Source organism: Sitodiplosis mosellana, unplaced genomic scaffold, assembly GCF_009176505.1.
Source record: "Sitodiplosis mosellana isolate CC-2019 unplaced genomic scaffold, AAFC_SMos_1.0 Smas_scaffold_4851, whole genome shotgun sequence".
Classification (NCBI taxonomy): Eukaryota; Metazoa; Arthropoda; class Insecta; order Diptera; family Cecidomyiidae; genus Sitodiplosis; species Sitodiplosis mosellana.
This window is the reverse complement of record NW_022600093.1, coordinates 33,200-45,563: the sequence shown is the minus strand read 5'-3', so window position 1 is coordinate 45,563 and position 12,364 is coordinate 33,200. Positions and strand designations below refer to the sequence as shown.

The 12,364-nt window shown below is 38.6% G+C and overlaps 2 protein-coding genes across 2 annotated transcripts; both read left to right on the top strand.

The window, feature by feature from the left end:
- Positions 1-5,301: 5,301 nt before the first annotated feature.
- On the top strand, positions 5,302-7,064 carry LOC129572376 (oocyte zinc finger protein XlCOF22-like; the record flags this gene model as incomplete). The annotated part of the gene is made up of 1 exon (XM_055452321.1): positions 5,302-7,064. A coding segment is annotated over one exon (1,685 nt), but the record flags the coding sequence as incomplete, so codon positions are not given.
- An 803-nt stretch (positions 7,065-7,867) lies between these two features.
- LOC129572374 (uncharacterized) lies at positions 7,868-11,000 on the top strand. The gene is made up of 2 exons (XM_055452319.1): positions 7,868-8,150; positions 8,817-11,000. Exon 2 carries the CDS (start codon positions 8,820-8,822, stop codon positions 10,806-10,808), a length of 1,989 nt encoding a protein of 662 aa, XP_055308294.1. The 5' UTR covers positions 7,868-8,150; positions 8,817-8,819; the 3' UTR covers positions 10,809-11,000.
- The last annotated feature ends 1,364 nt before the right edge of the window (positions 11,001-12,364 follow it).

The window sequence follows — 12,364 nt, the reverse complement described above, 5'->3', positions numbered from 1 at the left end:
GTGAAGAGTGCTACGTCGGCCCACTGAAACTCTCTACAGAAATCATTCATATCTTTTGTATGGAACAATATATAAAAAACATTTCAGTAATATTAGAATACGTTTTGGTAGAAAAATCTATATAATTGCTAGACATTTTTTAGTCTTTTTGATCAAATTTTTGGAGGATGCTTTTCTGTTTATGCTGAAACGCATGACAATCACAGTTTGTTTCTTGATACAATTAAATTATTTACATCTTCTGGTAAAATTGGACTTCGTTTATCGGTCACAATGTTTCCATTGGTGCTAAAAGAGCGCTCGCTACTGGCCGTTGATGCCGGAATACAAGACAACTTGAGATACATTTTGAATAAGGACGGAAAAACGGTGGAATGTGTTTTCCACCAATCTTTGACGTCTTTTACTTCACACGGAACGGATTGATGTTTGTATCTCATCGCTTCCACTCAGGATCCATTGAACCATCGTCAAAGGACATGAATCTTGCCAGAAAATTTCCTTCGTGAGGAGATGGGACGTTTTCACGATCTAGTGGTTCTCTCACATCACTGGGAAAATTGTCTGCAAAATAATTTTCCATTTCGTCCTGAAAGAGACGCCGTTCGGCCAATGTAATCTGGCACAACTTTTTCATGTTTGGATTAAGATAAGTCATAGCAAAAGCAATGGTGGCAGCAAAAGCAATATATAGACCTCCCATCGGATTTTTACGAAAATTCCGGAATTTTGTACGGATTTCAAAAAAATTTGCGGAGTTCGGGTTCAAAATTTACGGAAATTTCCGGAATTTATTAAATATCGTTTTATTTCAAGAGTTCATAGGAAAATTACAAAGGAACAGTAAAAAATTTATCAAATATTATGAAAAGTGTGAAATACGCTCGCATAAAACAAATGGCGAAAATAAATGGCTTCAAGAGATTTGGTCGACGTGTTGATAAAAAAACATTTAGACAAAATAAACAAATTTAATTTATCGACTTTGTTTTCGCAAAACACGCCAGAAGTAGAAAGAGTTAGAGTTGCTTTGCCATACATCCCACAAATTATGAACAAGATAAAAAATAAGTTTCGTGAATATAATTTAGTCATTGTGTATACGAATCAAACCAAAATAATGAATTTGTTGGGTTCAACCAAAGACACAATTGATTCTTAACATAAATCTGGCATTTATGCTATTCAGTGCCCCGTTTGTATGTGTGAATACATTGGACAAACGAAACGTGACATTTCAGTTCGTTTCCGTGAACATTGTTTGTGCATAAAAAACAAACAGGGCTACCGCTCTGCCTTAGCATTACATGCATTGAACAGCGGTCATTTGAATATCGACATAAGCAACTTACGGCTGGTGAAAGAGATAGGGGACGCGCGCAAATTGGACGCATACGAAAGTTACTTTATTCAGAGGAGCAACAACGCATTGAATCTGGATAACGGGAACATCGAGTCAAATTTGCTGTCTCGTTTGCTATGATGCTACACCGACCGATGTTTTTACGTGACAGCCGACGACTTTTCTGTTTAGTCGTGATGGTACGATAGTACTGAAATGCATTCGAGGTACTCTTTTCGAATTCTTTTGTTTTAAATGAATTGAAAATATTGAATTAGTGAAAACAATAAGGTGTGATTCAATTGTTTGTTGATTTATCGGTTTTCACGTCGCTCAAGAACATATTTATTAAAGTGTGAAATATCAGAATGAAATTAAAGCAATACCAAATAAATGAGAATTTGCAATTAAGCTAATCAACAACATTCGCGTTGTCTTGCGTTTCCCGAATTATCACTTTCTTGATTTAGTTGCAACACCCGGCTTTGCATTCGTTTTGCACTCTCCTCGTATTTCTGTCCACTTTTTATTGCACGAAGAATGGCCGGTTCATTTTTGATATTTGGTTGCACTTGCTGGCATTGTACCGAATCACACAAACCGAAGCAGAAATGTATGTTTTTTAAACTATTTTATTTGATATAAATCTTGCTCTTAATGACTCGAGTCGATCGATCAAATAACTTAATTATTGTAAGACTACCAAAATCGGCTATTGCACACATTTTGCTCTTCGAATAAATACAAACAACTGATTTCTACTTTTCATTTCTTTTTTTTCTCACTCTTCACTTTCGTTTGCTAACTGTATTGAACGCTCTATCAATGTATTTGTGTCTTAAATGAATTGTGTCATACACTTGCAGAAAAGTGTGTTTATCGCTATTTGTTGAATGCAAAAATTAAATTAAGCGAAAAAAAGGACAGAAGAGAATCGATTAATCTGGGGCCTGTTGCACCGTACAGCTACAATAATTGTAAACTTGTAAATTGTAAAATTGATTTACAATTTTACAGGTGCCTGTAAATCTGATTTACAAGTTTACAATTCCCTGTAAAATTGGTTTACAAGTTTACAAAAACTTGTAAGATTGATTTACAATTTTACAGAGAATTGTAAAACTGATTTACAAATCTACAATTTCTTGTAAAACGCTAGTTTTAAAGCATTTGCAATGAAAAATAGTTTTTACTTGATAAAATTCTTTTTATAAAGTCGATTCGTGGGGCAAAAGTGAAATTATTCATTCAAATATTATAAAATAATTTAAATTGTATATAAAAAACAAATATTGCGAATTTTTTTTGAAGGGTTTTCCCCACAGATGGCACTCTATAAATCAGATTTATTCTTCACACTGCCATCTGTGGGGAAAACCCTTCAAAGAAATAAAAATCACAATATTTGTTTTTTTTATATACAATTTAAATTATTTCATAATATTTAAATGAATAGTTTCACTTTTGCCTCACGAATTGACTTTATAAAAAGAATTGTATCAAGTAAAAACTATTTTTCATTGCAAATGCTTTAGAACTAGCGTTTTACAAGAAATTGTAGATTTGTAAATCAGTTTTACAATTCTCTATAAAATTGTAAATCAATCTTACAAGTTTTTGTAAACTTGTAAACCAATTTTACAGGGAATTGTAAACTTGTAAATCAGATTTACAGGCACCTGTAAAATTGTAAGTCAATTTTACAATTTACAAGTTTACAATTATTGTAACTGTACGGTGCAACGGGCCCCTGATTGTTTATTTCTCGATCGACAAATGCAGTCATTATATTAGTATGAAATTGTTTGGTGTGCTTTGGTATGTGAGCCACATTTCTACTTTGATATGGACAATTTTATGTTTTTTGAAAGACATTCGTAATATTTTCACAAAATTTGAAAATTTGCGGAATTCGTTGAAAAATCGTTCAAAAATTCCGGATTCCGGAGCCATTCCAAAATTTGCGGAATTTCGCAAAATTCCGCAAAATTCCGGGCCGGATGAGAGGTCTAGTCATGCAACATTGCATATGAGTATACCAAAGCGTGGTTGAAAATCCACCATGCAAAAAAAAAACATTTTTTTTTGAAGAGAATGACGTTGTTGTGAATTTCTCACTAAATTTCGTACCAAAAGAAGGGAGTAGCGCCGGTTACAGATTTACATTTTCGATATGTTATCAATATGTTATTGCCCGACATATTTATTATTATGTTAATGTTGGGATTTTTTTTATCTTAATAACGTTATTAAGATTTAGCATAATAATAACATAATATGTTATGCGTTATATCGGGTGTTATCTTAATAAATCCTAAGATTCGGCGGTAATAACATTTTATTAACTATAATAATAACATATTATTAAGATGGATTTATTAACTCAATTAATAACATATTATTAGGTTTGGATTTTATTGATTCAATTAATAACATATTATTAAGATGCAATCTTAATAACGCTTTTTTCGCGCATTCTTTTCCCTAGCTGGAGAGAAAAAAAGCACTGTACGATGTACACACCTATAACAATGCAGACAAAATATGGTAAATTGATCCTTTTAAGGTCGGGACTGGCGATTTCCTAAACTTAATGGTTAAGTTCAATACTACTGTGTCCAAAAAGTAAGGTGACATTGCATTTAAAATTTAGCGCGCTGGGGAATTTGAAAAAATCCTTTTATTTTTAGGTTGGTAGGACTGTCTTTGACATCCCTGCCAAATTACACGTCAAAATATTCATTAGTGTTTGAGATACGCTTCGTTTTGTGGACTGCTAAAAGTGAATTTCTCGTTTTTTGCGATGTCGAAATTTGTTGATCAAAGAATTTGCATTAAATTTTGTTTGCGGAATCAATTTTCTGCTGCGGATTCGTTGAGGATGGTGCAGAAAGCCTTTGGTGATGAGGCTATGTCGAAAAAAAATGTTTACAAGTGGTATAGTGAGTTCCAAGCAGGCCGTGAATGTGTCGAAGACGAAGAGCGTGCTGGGCGACCATCAACCTCAACCGACGAAGCTCACGTCCAAAAAATTAAAGATTTGGTGTTGGAAAACCGTCGATTAACGATTAGAGACCTTGCTGATGATATTGGCATATCGAAAGGCTCAGTCAACACCATTTTGAAGGATGTTTTGGGCCTCAAACGCGTCAAATCTCGACTGGTACCGAAATCATTGAATTTTTTGGAAAAAAGGTGTCGAGTTGACGTGTGTGAAACAATGCTTTCTGACTACATTGACAAGACGAAATGCATGATCACTGGAGACGAGACTTGGATCTATGCTTACGACCCGGAAACAACCGACCAATCGAGCGAATATCGTGCCAAAGGTGAGCCGAGACCAAAAAAACCGCGCCAAAGTCGCTCAAAAATCAAGGTCATGTTGACTGTTTTCTTCGATTATCGGGGTGTTGTGCATTATGAGTTCCTTCCCCCGGGTCAAACAGTCAACAAGGAATATTATTTGAGTGTTATGCGTCGTTTGCGTAACGCTATCCGCCAAAAGAGGCCGGAATTGTGGAAAGACAACTCTTGGTTTTTGCACCATGATAATGCATCGTCTCACAATGCGATCATTCTTCGTGAACATTTCGCCAAAAACTCGACTCATATCGTTCCACAACCACCGTATTCACCTGATTTGGCACCGTGCGACTTCTGGCTGTTCAACAAGCTCAAAAGACCGCTCCGGGGACACCGTTTTGAGACGATAGAGCAGATTGAAGCCGCAGCGAAGACGGAGCTGAGGGCCATCCCTGAAGTCGACTTTTTCAACTGTTTCGAAGATTGGAAAATCCGTTGGCATAAGTGCATTGTATCGGGAGGGGATTACTTTGAAGGCGATGAAATTGATTTGGAAGAATAAATAAAGAATTTTCAAAATAAATGCAATGTCACCTTACTTTTTGGACACAGTAGTATTCTATTGTTTTTTTTCTTCTCCCAAATTCATGCAGATGGCATCGTCGTTGATGGTAGTACATTTCAAACACAACGTGTTCACAGTGGAGCAGTCAAATCAATGCCAGTGCCAATGTCCACACCAACGCTAAATTCAAAGCATCAATGCAATGTTTGCTTGAAGTGTTTTAAGTCGAATGCTCACTTGACAAGTCACATGAGATCACACACCGGAGAAAGACCATATGCATGTGAAGTATGCCCGAAGCGATTTAACTACAAGAGTAATTTGTATGATCACATGAAAACACACACCGGAGAAAAACCATATAGCTGTGACATATGCACGCAGAAATTTGCTACGAGTTCTAATTTGAAGAAACACAAGAGAACACACACCGGAGAAAGACCATATGCATGTGACATATGCCCGCTGAAATTTATTTCGAGTTCTAATTTGAAAATTCACAAGAGAACACACACCGGAGAAAAACCATATAGCTGTGACATATGCCCGATGAAATTTGCTACACGTTATCGTTTGATAACTCACATGAGAACACACACCGGAGAAAAACCATATAGCTGTGACATATGCCCGCTGAAATTTGCTACGAGTTCTAATTTGAAGAAACACAAGAGATCACACACCGGAGAAAAACCATATGCATGTGAAGTATGCCCGCTGAAATTTGCTACGAATTCTAATTTGTATGAGCACATGAGAACACACACCAGAGAAAAACCATATAGCTGTGACATATGCCCGCTGAAATTTTCTGCGCATTATCGTTTGATAATTCACATGAGAACACACACCGGAGAAAGACCATATGCATGTGACATATGCCCGCTGAAATTTGCCACGAGTTCTACTTTGATAATTCACAAGAGAACACACACCGGAGAAAAACCATATAGCTGTGACATATGCCCGATGAAATTTGCTACGAATTCTCATTTGAAGAAACACGAGAGAACACACATTGATGATAACCAGTCTGAACAAAACGAAAATTTGCAACCGTCGTCGTCATCACGCATTAATTTCGCATGCGATATTAAACACATCTCAGGTTACATAGATTGCGATGATATCGATCAATCTTTGTTGGAAAAAATTGATCTCGAAAAAGATAGCGGAGCATTAAGAGCATTGAGCTGGAGTTTCAAGCAAGTTTATTCACATGGTATCAAAGCGTTGAACAAATACAACGTAAGTCCATGTAAACGACCAGAAAGTATCTTGGAGTATGGAATACCAAAAACGTATGTACTCTCAGTGAACAAAAGTCTCGATGAGCTGAAACACGTCGGGGGAACAAAGACGGACATGCCACAACGATTGATTGATCGACTTTCAGAGTGGCGACAGAGAGCCGAAGATTGTTCATATACCGAACATCAAATGTACGAACTACTCAAAGCAAATCAACCGAAAAATTTGACTGCTAAGGTGATGCCTTTTGAGTGTGCCGCCCGTCTTGGGAAAGAGAAAAAGAAGGCCATTGTTGAAACTTTGGAACACTGTGTATTTGAATTCTCCTTCGCCTACATCCCGGAACTACTCCAAAATTATCAAAAGCAAAACAAAATCGCCTTTACTGAAATCCCAAATATAATCGACCGCCTTTGTGCAGGCTTCGTTATTCTTGCACAATTCCACGCACGCAATGAAAACAGCAATACCACCCACGTGACAACACGGCAACACTGGATTCACAATCATCCTTCCAACTGAATTTTTCACATCGTCTGAGTATTCTTTCCTGATGGGTGAAACTCAATCGGTTGTGATGAAGCTTATTTACACATTATATATCTCTCACTTTAATAAACTCGAAACTTAAGACATATTTGTCATTATGAAAAAGACCCCAATAAAAATGTCATAAACGAAAAAATATTCAGTTTCCGTTAATCCGTTTACCGTTTACACCTGTTCCCAAACTGATGATGGCGGTGATGGCCGTAATTACGGCCGTAATTTATCAGCCATCGTGTGTGAATCAATTCATGGATTGTGTTGATGATCAAATTCATAATGGGTGGTTTTGATGGCCATTCATTTTTGAGCATCGTTGAATTCTATGATCCAACACAAGACAAATGGGAAGAGAGTACATCAGCATTTTTAACATGCGGTCGTTCGGGACATGCATCAGCCGTCGTTTATTTATAAAATGTGCATTTGTGATTGTGCTATCATTATTGTTAAGGCGCAATATTTCATTGGCGGACGCATAAGATTATTCATTCATAACTCAAAAGTTAAAAAACGGATTCACGTATGATGTGTGTTTATGTTTATCATGGCTCTTTCCAGATGGGTGAGAATGATAAAAAAACACCAAATGCAATCTCGTGCACACACGCACACAGCAACAATAACAAAGCGATTTGTGTTTCGAATAAATTCTGGACGGAATATTCACAGAGTGTGTGTGTGTTCAAAGCAATCGGAATTTTTGACAGTTGAAAATTTTTGACAGCACACAAGAGAATGTTGTGAGTTTAGAAGAGAAGAGAAGAGAAGAGAAGAGAAGAGAAGAGAAGAAGTGTGTTGTGTGTGTATGCGGCCAAATGCGTTTCGTTCACTGTGTTGATGCTGTTGCTGTTTTGCATTTGTGCGACCAATACAGATACATACACACGCAAACACAAGATTCCAGAGCTCTCTCTGCCGTCGGACGGCGGCCATATTTTGTTCATTCGTTTGCATACTGCCGTGTTAGATAGAAGTCAAAGAAAATAGCTCCGTCAAGTGAATTCGTAGAAAAATATAAACACATTCAAAGTGTGCTTGCTGCTGCAGCTAGTGACTGTTTTTTTTCCCTTCAGTAACGGAGAAATAAGAGAAAAAAGTGTGTGGTGCAATATATTTGAAGCCAGCCAGTATTTTTTCGTAAGTCTGAAATTTTTTTGAGAGTGATATTTTCCGAAGAAAAATTTTTTTTCGATTGTCGATCGATTTGTGAGTGTGTGTGCGTCATGGCTCTTTCCTAATGGGTGAGGATGACAAACAAAGTGTGAATTCAACTGCAATAGCAACGAGACAACGAACGACAACGACAACAAAATCATTCGTTTTGTGTGTGCCGCGTGTTTTTTTTTTGTCACTGCTCTTTCCAAATGGGTGAGGGTGATAAAAAAAAACATCTCTATTGCAATGTGAGAAGAAACATACAGAGTGTATGATGCATTTATTTTCCTTCGTTCTTAAAAGTGGTGACTAAACACACAGCACAAAACAAATGCATCGCACATTTAGCGCAGTCGATTATAAACAAAGAGACACATTGTTGCTGTCGTCTCATCTCATTTCATTTTTTCATTCTGTTTGGAGTGTTTTTTGCTGTTGATACTATTCAAACTGATACTATTGAAACCACACAGACTGATACTATTCAAACACCACATACACCCAAAATCGTGCCCGACAATCGCACATAAAGAAGTATGGTTTTCTTTGTCACTGCTCTTTCCAAATGGGTGAGGGTGATAAAGAAAAACATGCAATCTCTCGTACACAAACAATAACGACTTAATAACGACTTCTCACATTTTACAGACAATGGCGCGTCAACAGCAACAACAACAAGTGAGAGCATTACCATATCATCCATTTGGATTGGACGAACGCCAACCGATTCTAGATGATGACCAACACGACATTCCATTTCTCAAAAACTGGCTGCAAAATCGGGGTGTACTGAAGTATCTCGATTGTTTCGATGAAATTACGTACAATGATTTGTTCCGAATACCCGATGACTATTGGGATGTTGTGGAAGTGGTTCAAGATGAGGATGAGGAGCGCGAGCCTTTCCAGATGGGTGGCGGCGTTCCTCCTCGTCGTCAGCCAGTTGGAGGCGGCATCGCAAAATTGAGCTCAATGATCGCCCAAATGAAAAACCGACGCGATCAATTGGAGGATTTTAACGAAGAAATCGAGCGCCATTTCAATGACATTGCATACCTCAGTGTGTACAAATTGAACAACATTCTCACGTACTTGATTCAAATTGTAAATTGCCCAATGAAACAAGTGGATGGAGAAGACTCTGTGGCTGGAGCTATCATTGCGCTGGTTAAAAAAGTGTGCCGCATTTATAACGACTATCCGTACCTAAGAGTCGGTCATTTTTTAACCATGTGCGCCATTATTTTGGACATCGCGTGCGGCTTAAATTACCGACCATTCCAAAACCTAGCGCCAATACTTCACGGTTTAATTCAATTTGTGCGAACGACGACAAACGATTGGAGCGAACAAAGATTTATTGATAACGCTGCTCCGCGCCTTCCGAATATGGTTACACCATTCAACTTCGTAGCGGGCATCTATATCAGGTTTCCAGAAGGTAAAAGACACAAACTCGAACAAAAGCTCAAGGGAATAAGAAACGAAATCTTAAAGAAGCAGAATGAAGAGTTTACGGCTGCCGTCGAAAAGCTCAAAGCCGCCGCCAAGCTCAAAGCCGCCGACAAGCGCAAAGCCGCTACCACCGCCACCGCGCGCAATACCACCGCTACTACCACCACTGTCACACCTGAGGATCCTTTCCAGATGGGTGGAGCTCAGGCTGTGGTAGGGCCATCGTCCGCCGCCGCTCTTCCCAATTGGCCACGAACCGCCACCGAACCGGGTAAGCTTGACTATCCCGAGAAAGCACCCATGATCGCGCAGCCGTCAGCGAAAAGAGCCAAGAAATCAAAGGGAATGCCAAAGCTACCGCCATCAAAGCCATCAATATTCAAGGGATACTTCTATAATAACGTGGTGAAAGACAAAATGCGAGCCGAAATATTGTTGGAATGGGTATGCTACATGCCAGAGGACAAGAAGTTCGTCGAAGAATTTCAAAATCGACTGAAATACGAGCGGCAGAGGCCAGTCGATCCAACAAAATTCTATTCAATGGAAAACATTGCCGTAATCAACGTTAACACCAATGAACATCTCAATGATATGCTTGCAATGTTGGAAAATGTGCAAATGATCGGAATTGATACGGAAAGCAACGCGTTCGATGGCAAAATAGTGGAATTGATTCAAGTGGCAATGCATGACCAATACACCAGTGCATATTTGGTGCAACGACGCAATTTGAACAAGTTGGATGATGACATTCTTGCATCGATTGGCCGGCAAATAGAACTAAAGACAGTGCTATTCTTCGCAGGCGGAAACGATCGGAAACATTTGAATAAATTTTTTGTACAAGTTGATTTTCTCGAGTCGATCGATCTTCAACGGCTGGCCAAAAAATTGGGTGCGGTGGTGATGGACAGAAACGGCGTTCCGAAGAACGAAGTATCATTGTCAGACTTGGTTGAGTTATTTTTGGGCAAACCGCTGTCCAAATTGCAACAGCTGTCAAACTGGAACAAAGAGACACTGTCCGTTGAACAAACGGCATATGCCGCCACAGATGCTGCCGTTTTGCTTCGTGTATACAACGCCATGAAAACAGACCCAGCATACGCGGGCATTTTCGATGCCGCTGTTGAAGTCGTGAAGGAAGAGTCTATTGCGTACGACTTTCTTCAACTCAAATAAGAAAAAAATGTATTTGTGTGTGTTTTTTTTGTTACTGCTCTTTCCAGATGGGTGAGGGTAACTTAGAAAAAACACCGAACAAACTAAAATAAAAAAAAATGTCATGATGATAAGGAAAAAAAAGTGCCAAACTCTCAAGAAAAATAGCAAATAGAATAATAATTTGTAAGAAGTGAATGTATGTCTGTGTGCGTGTGCTAGTCTTTCCAAATGGGTGACAGCACACGAATAGGATTAATTGAAATAAAATGAAATTGAACTAATTTGATGTATATTTTTTTCCTGGCCAAAGATTTTTTTTCAGTTATTCTTCCAGTACCAAGGTAAATGTTTCATGTTTATGCGAGTCGTCTTGAGTTTTTGTATATTGGAGAGAATACAATGCCTATGCGCGTACAAATCGTGTACAATCGTGTTGACGACGAGCCTGTGTGAGTACAGACAGTAGCAGCAACAGTTATTTCGACTGAGCGTGTGAAAGACAAATACACACACTTGCCGTTCACTATAGTGTATACACTGCATATACACTGCATTGCAAATGTAGTGGTAGCACAGCACAGCACAAGATATTCTTGACACCGCCGGCATCGTCGGCATGCTTGTTGTGTGGTGTGACACACTTCGCTCATTCGTGTGCAATCATTTCGACGAGAACGACGTAGACCATAGTCAGTCATCACACCGCCTCGCAACGAACGAGGAAAGCAAAAAACGTGCATACAATTCAAGTGGAAAAAGAAAACATGTGGCGGCAATCAGATCGGTTGCGCGCGAGAAGATCAACCATTTACGTCGAATCACCATTAACACCGATAAAAAAGAAAAAGAAGCGTCGTGAACTAGAAAGTGAAAGTGATTATAATTCTGTCGATGACATTTTGACATCCGATGAAGAAACGCAATTTACACAAGTACCAACAACACCACAAGTTACGGCAACAAATGCAAGCGATGATGATGAAATAATACCTTGCAGTCAAGAACACTACATCGCGTCTCGATACAAAAAAGCAGAACAACCAAAAATTCTGTTCACAATATCACACAAAGGTAAGAAATTGAGTGTTTGTGAGTCTTAGAGACTCGAGAATTCAAGAAAATGTAGAAAAAAAAATCACATGTCCATTCCTGTTGGCATCATTCAGTACAGCACAGCACAGCAGAGCACAGCACATAACGGTACTTTGTTTTTCATTTGTAGGCATAGCGACTAACAACAACAACAACAATATTGTCGATGCGATCGACAACAGCACAACAAACAAACGCAATGAAAACATTGAACAATCGAAAGATTTGATTTCGGAAGAAGATTTTAGCTCTGAACAGCAACAGCAACAGCAACAGCAACAACAACAACAACAGCAGCAAACTGAGTATTCTTTCCAAATGGGTGAAGCTCAGGCGACGGCCATCACAGTACGGCCGCCATCGGCAGATCCATTGATTTTAGAAGAGTATTCTTTCCAAATGGGTGAAGCTCAGGCGACGGCCATCACAGTACGGCCGCCATCGGCAGATCCATTGATTTTAGAAGGCAGAGTGAACGAATG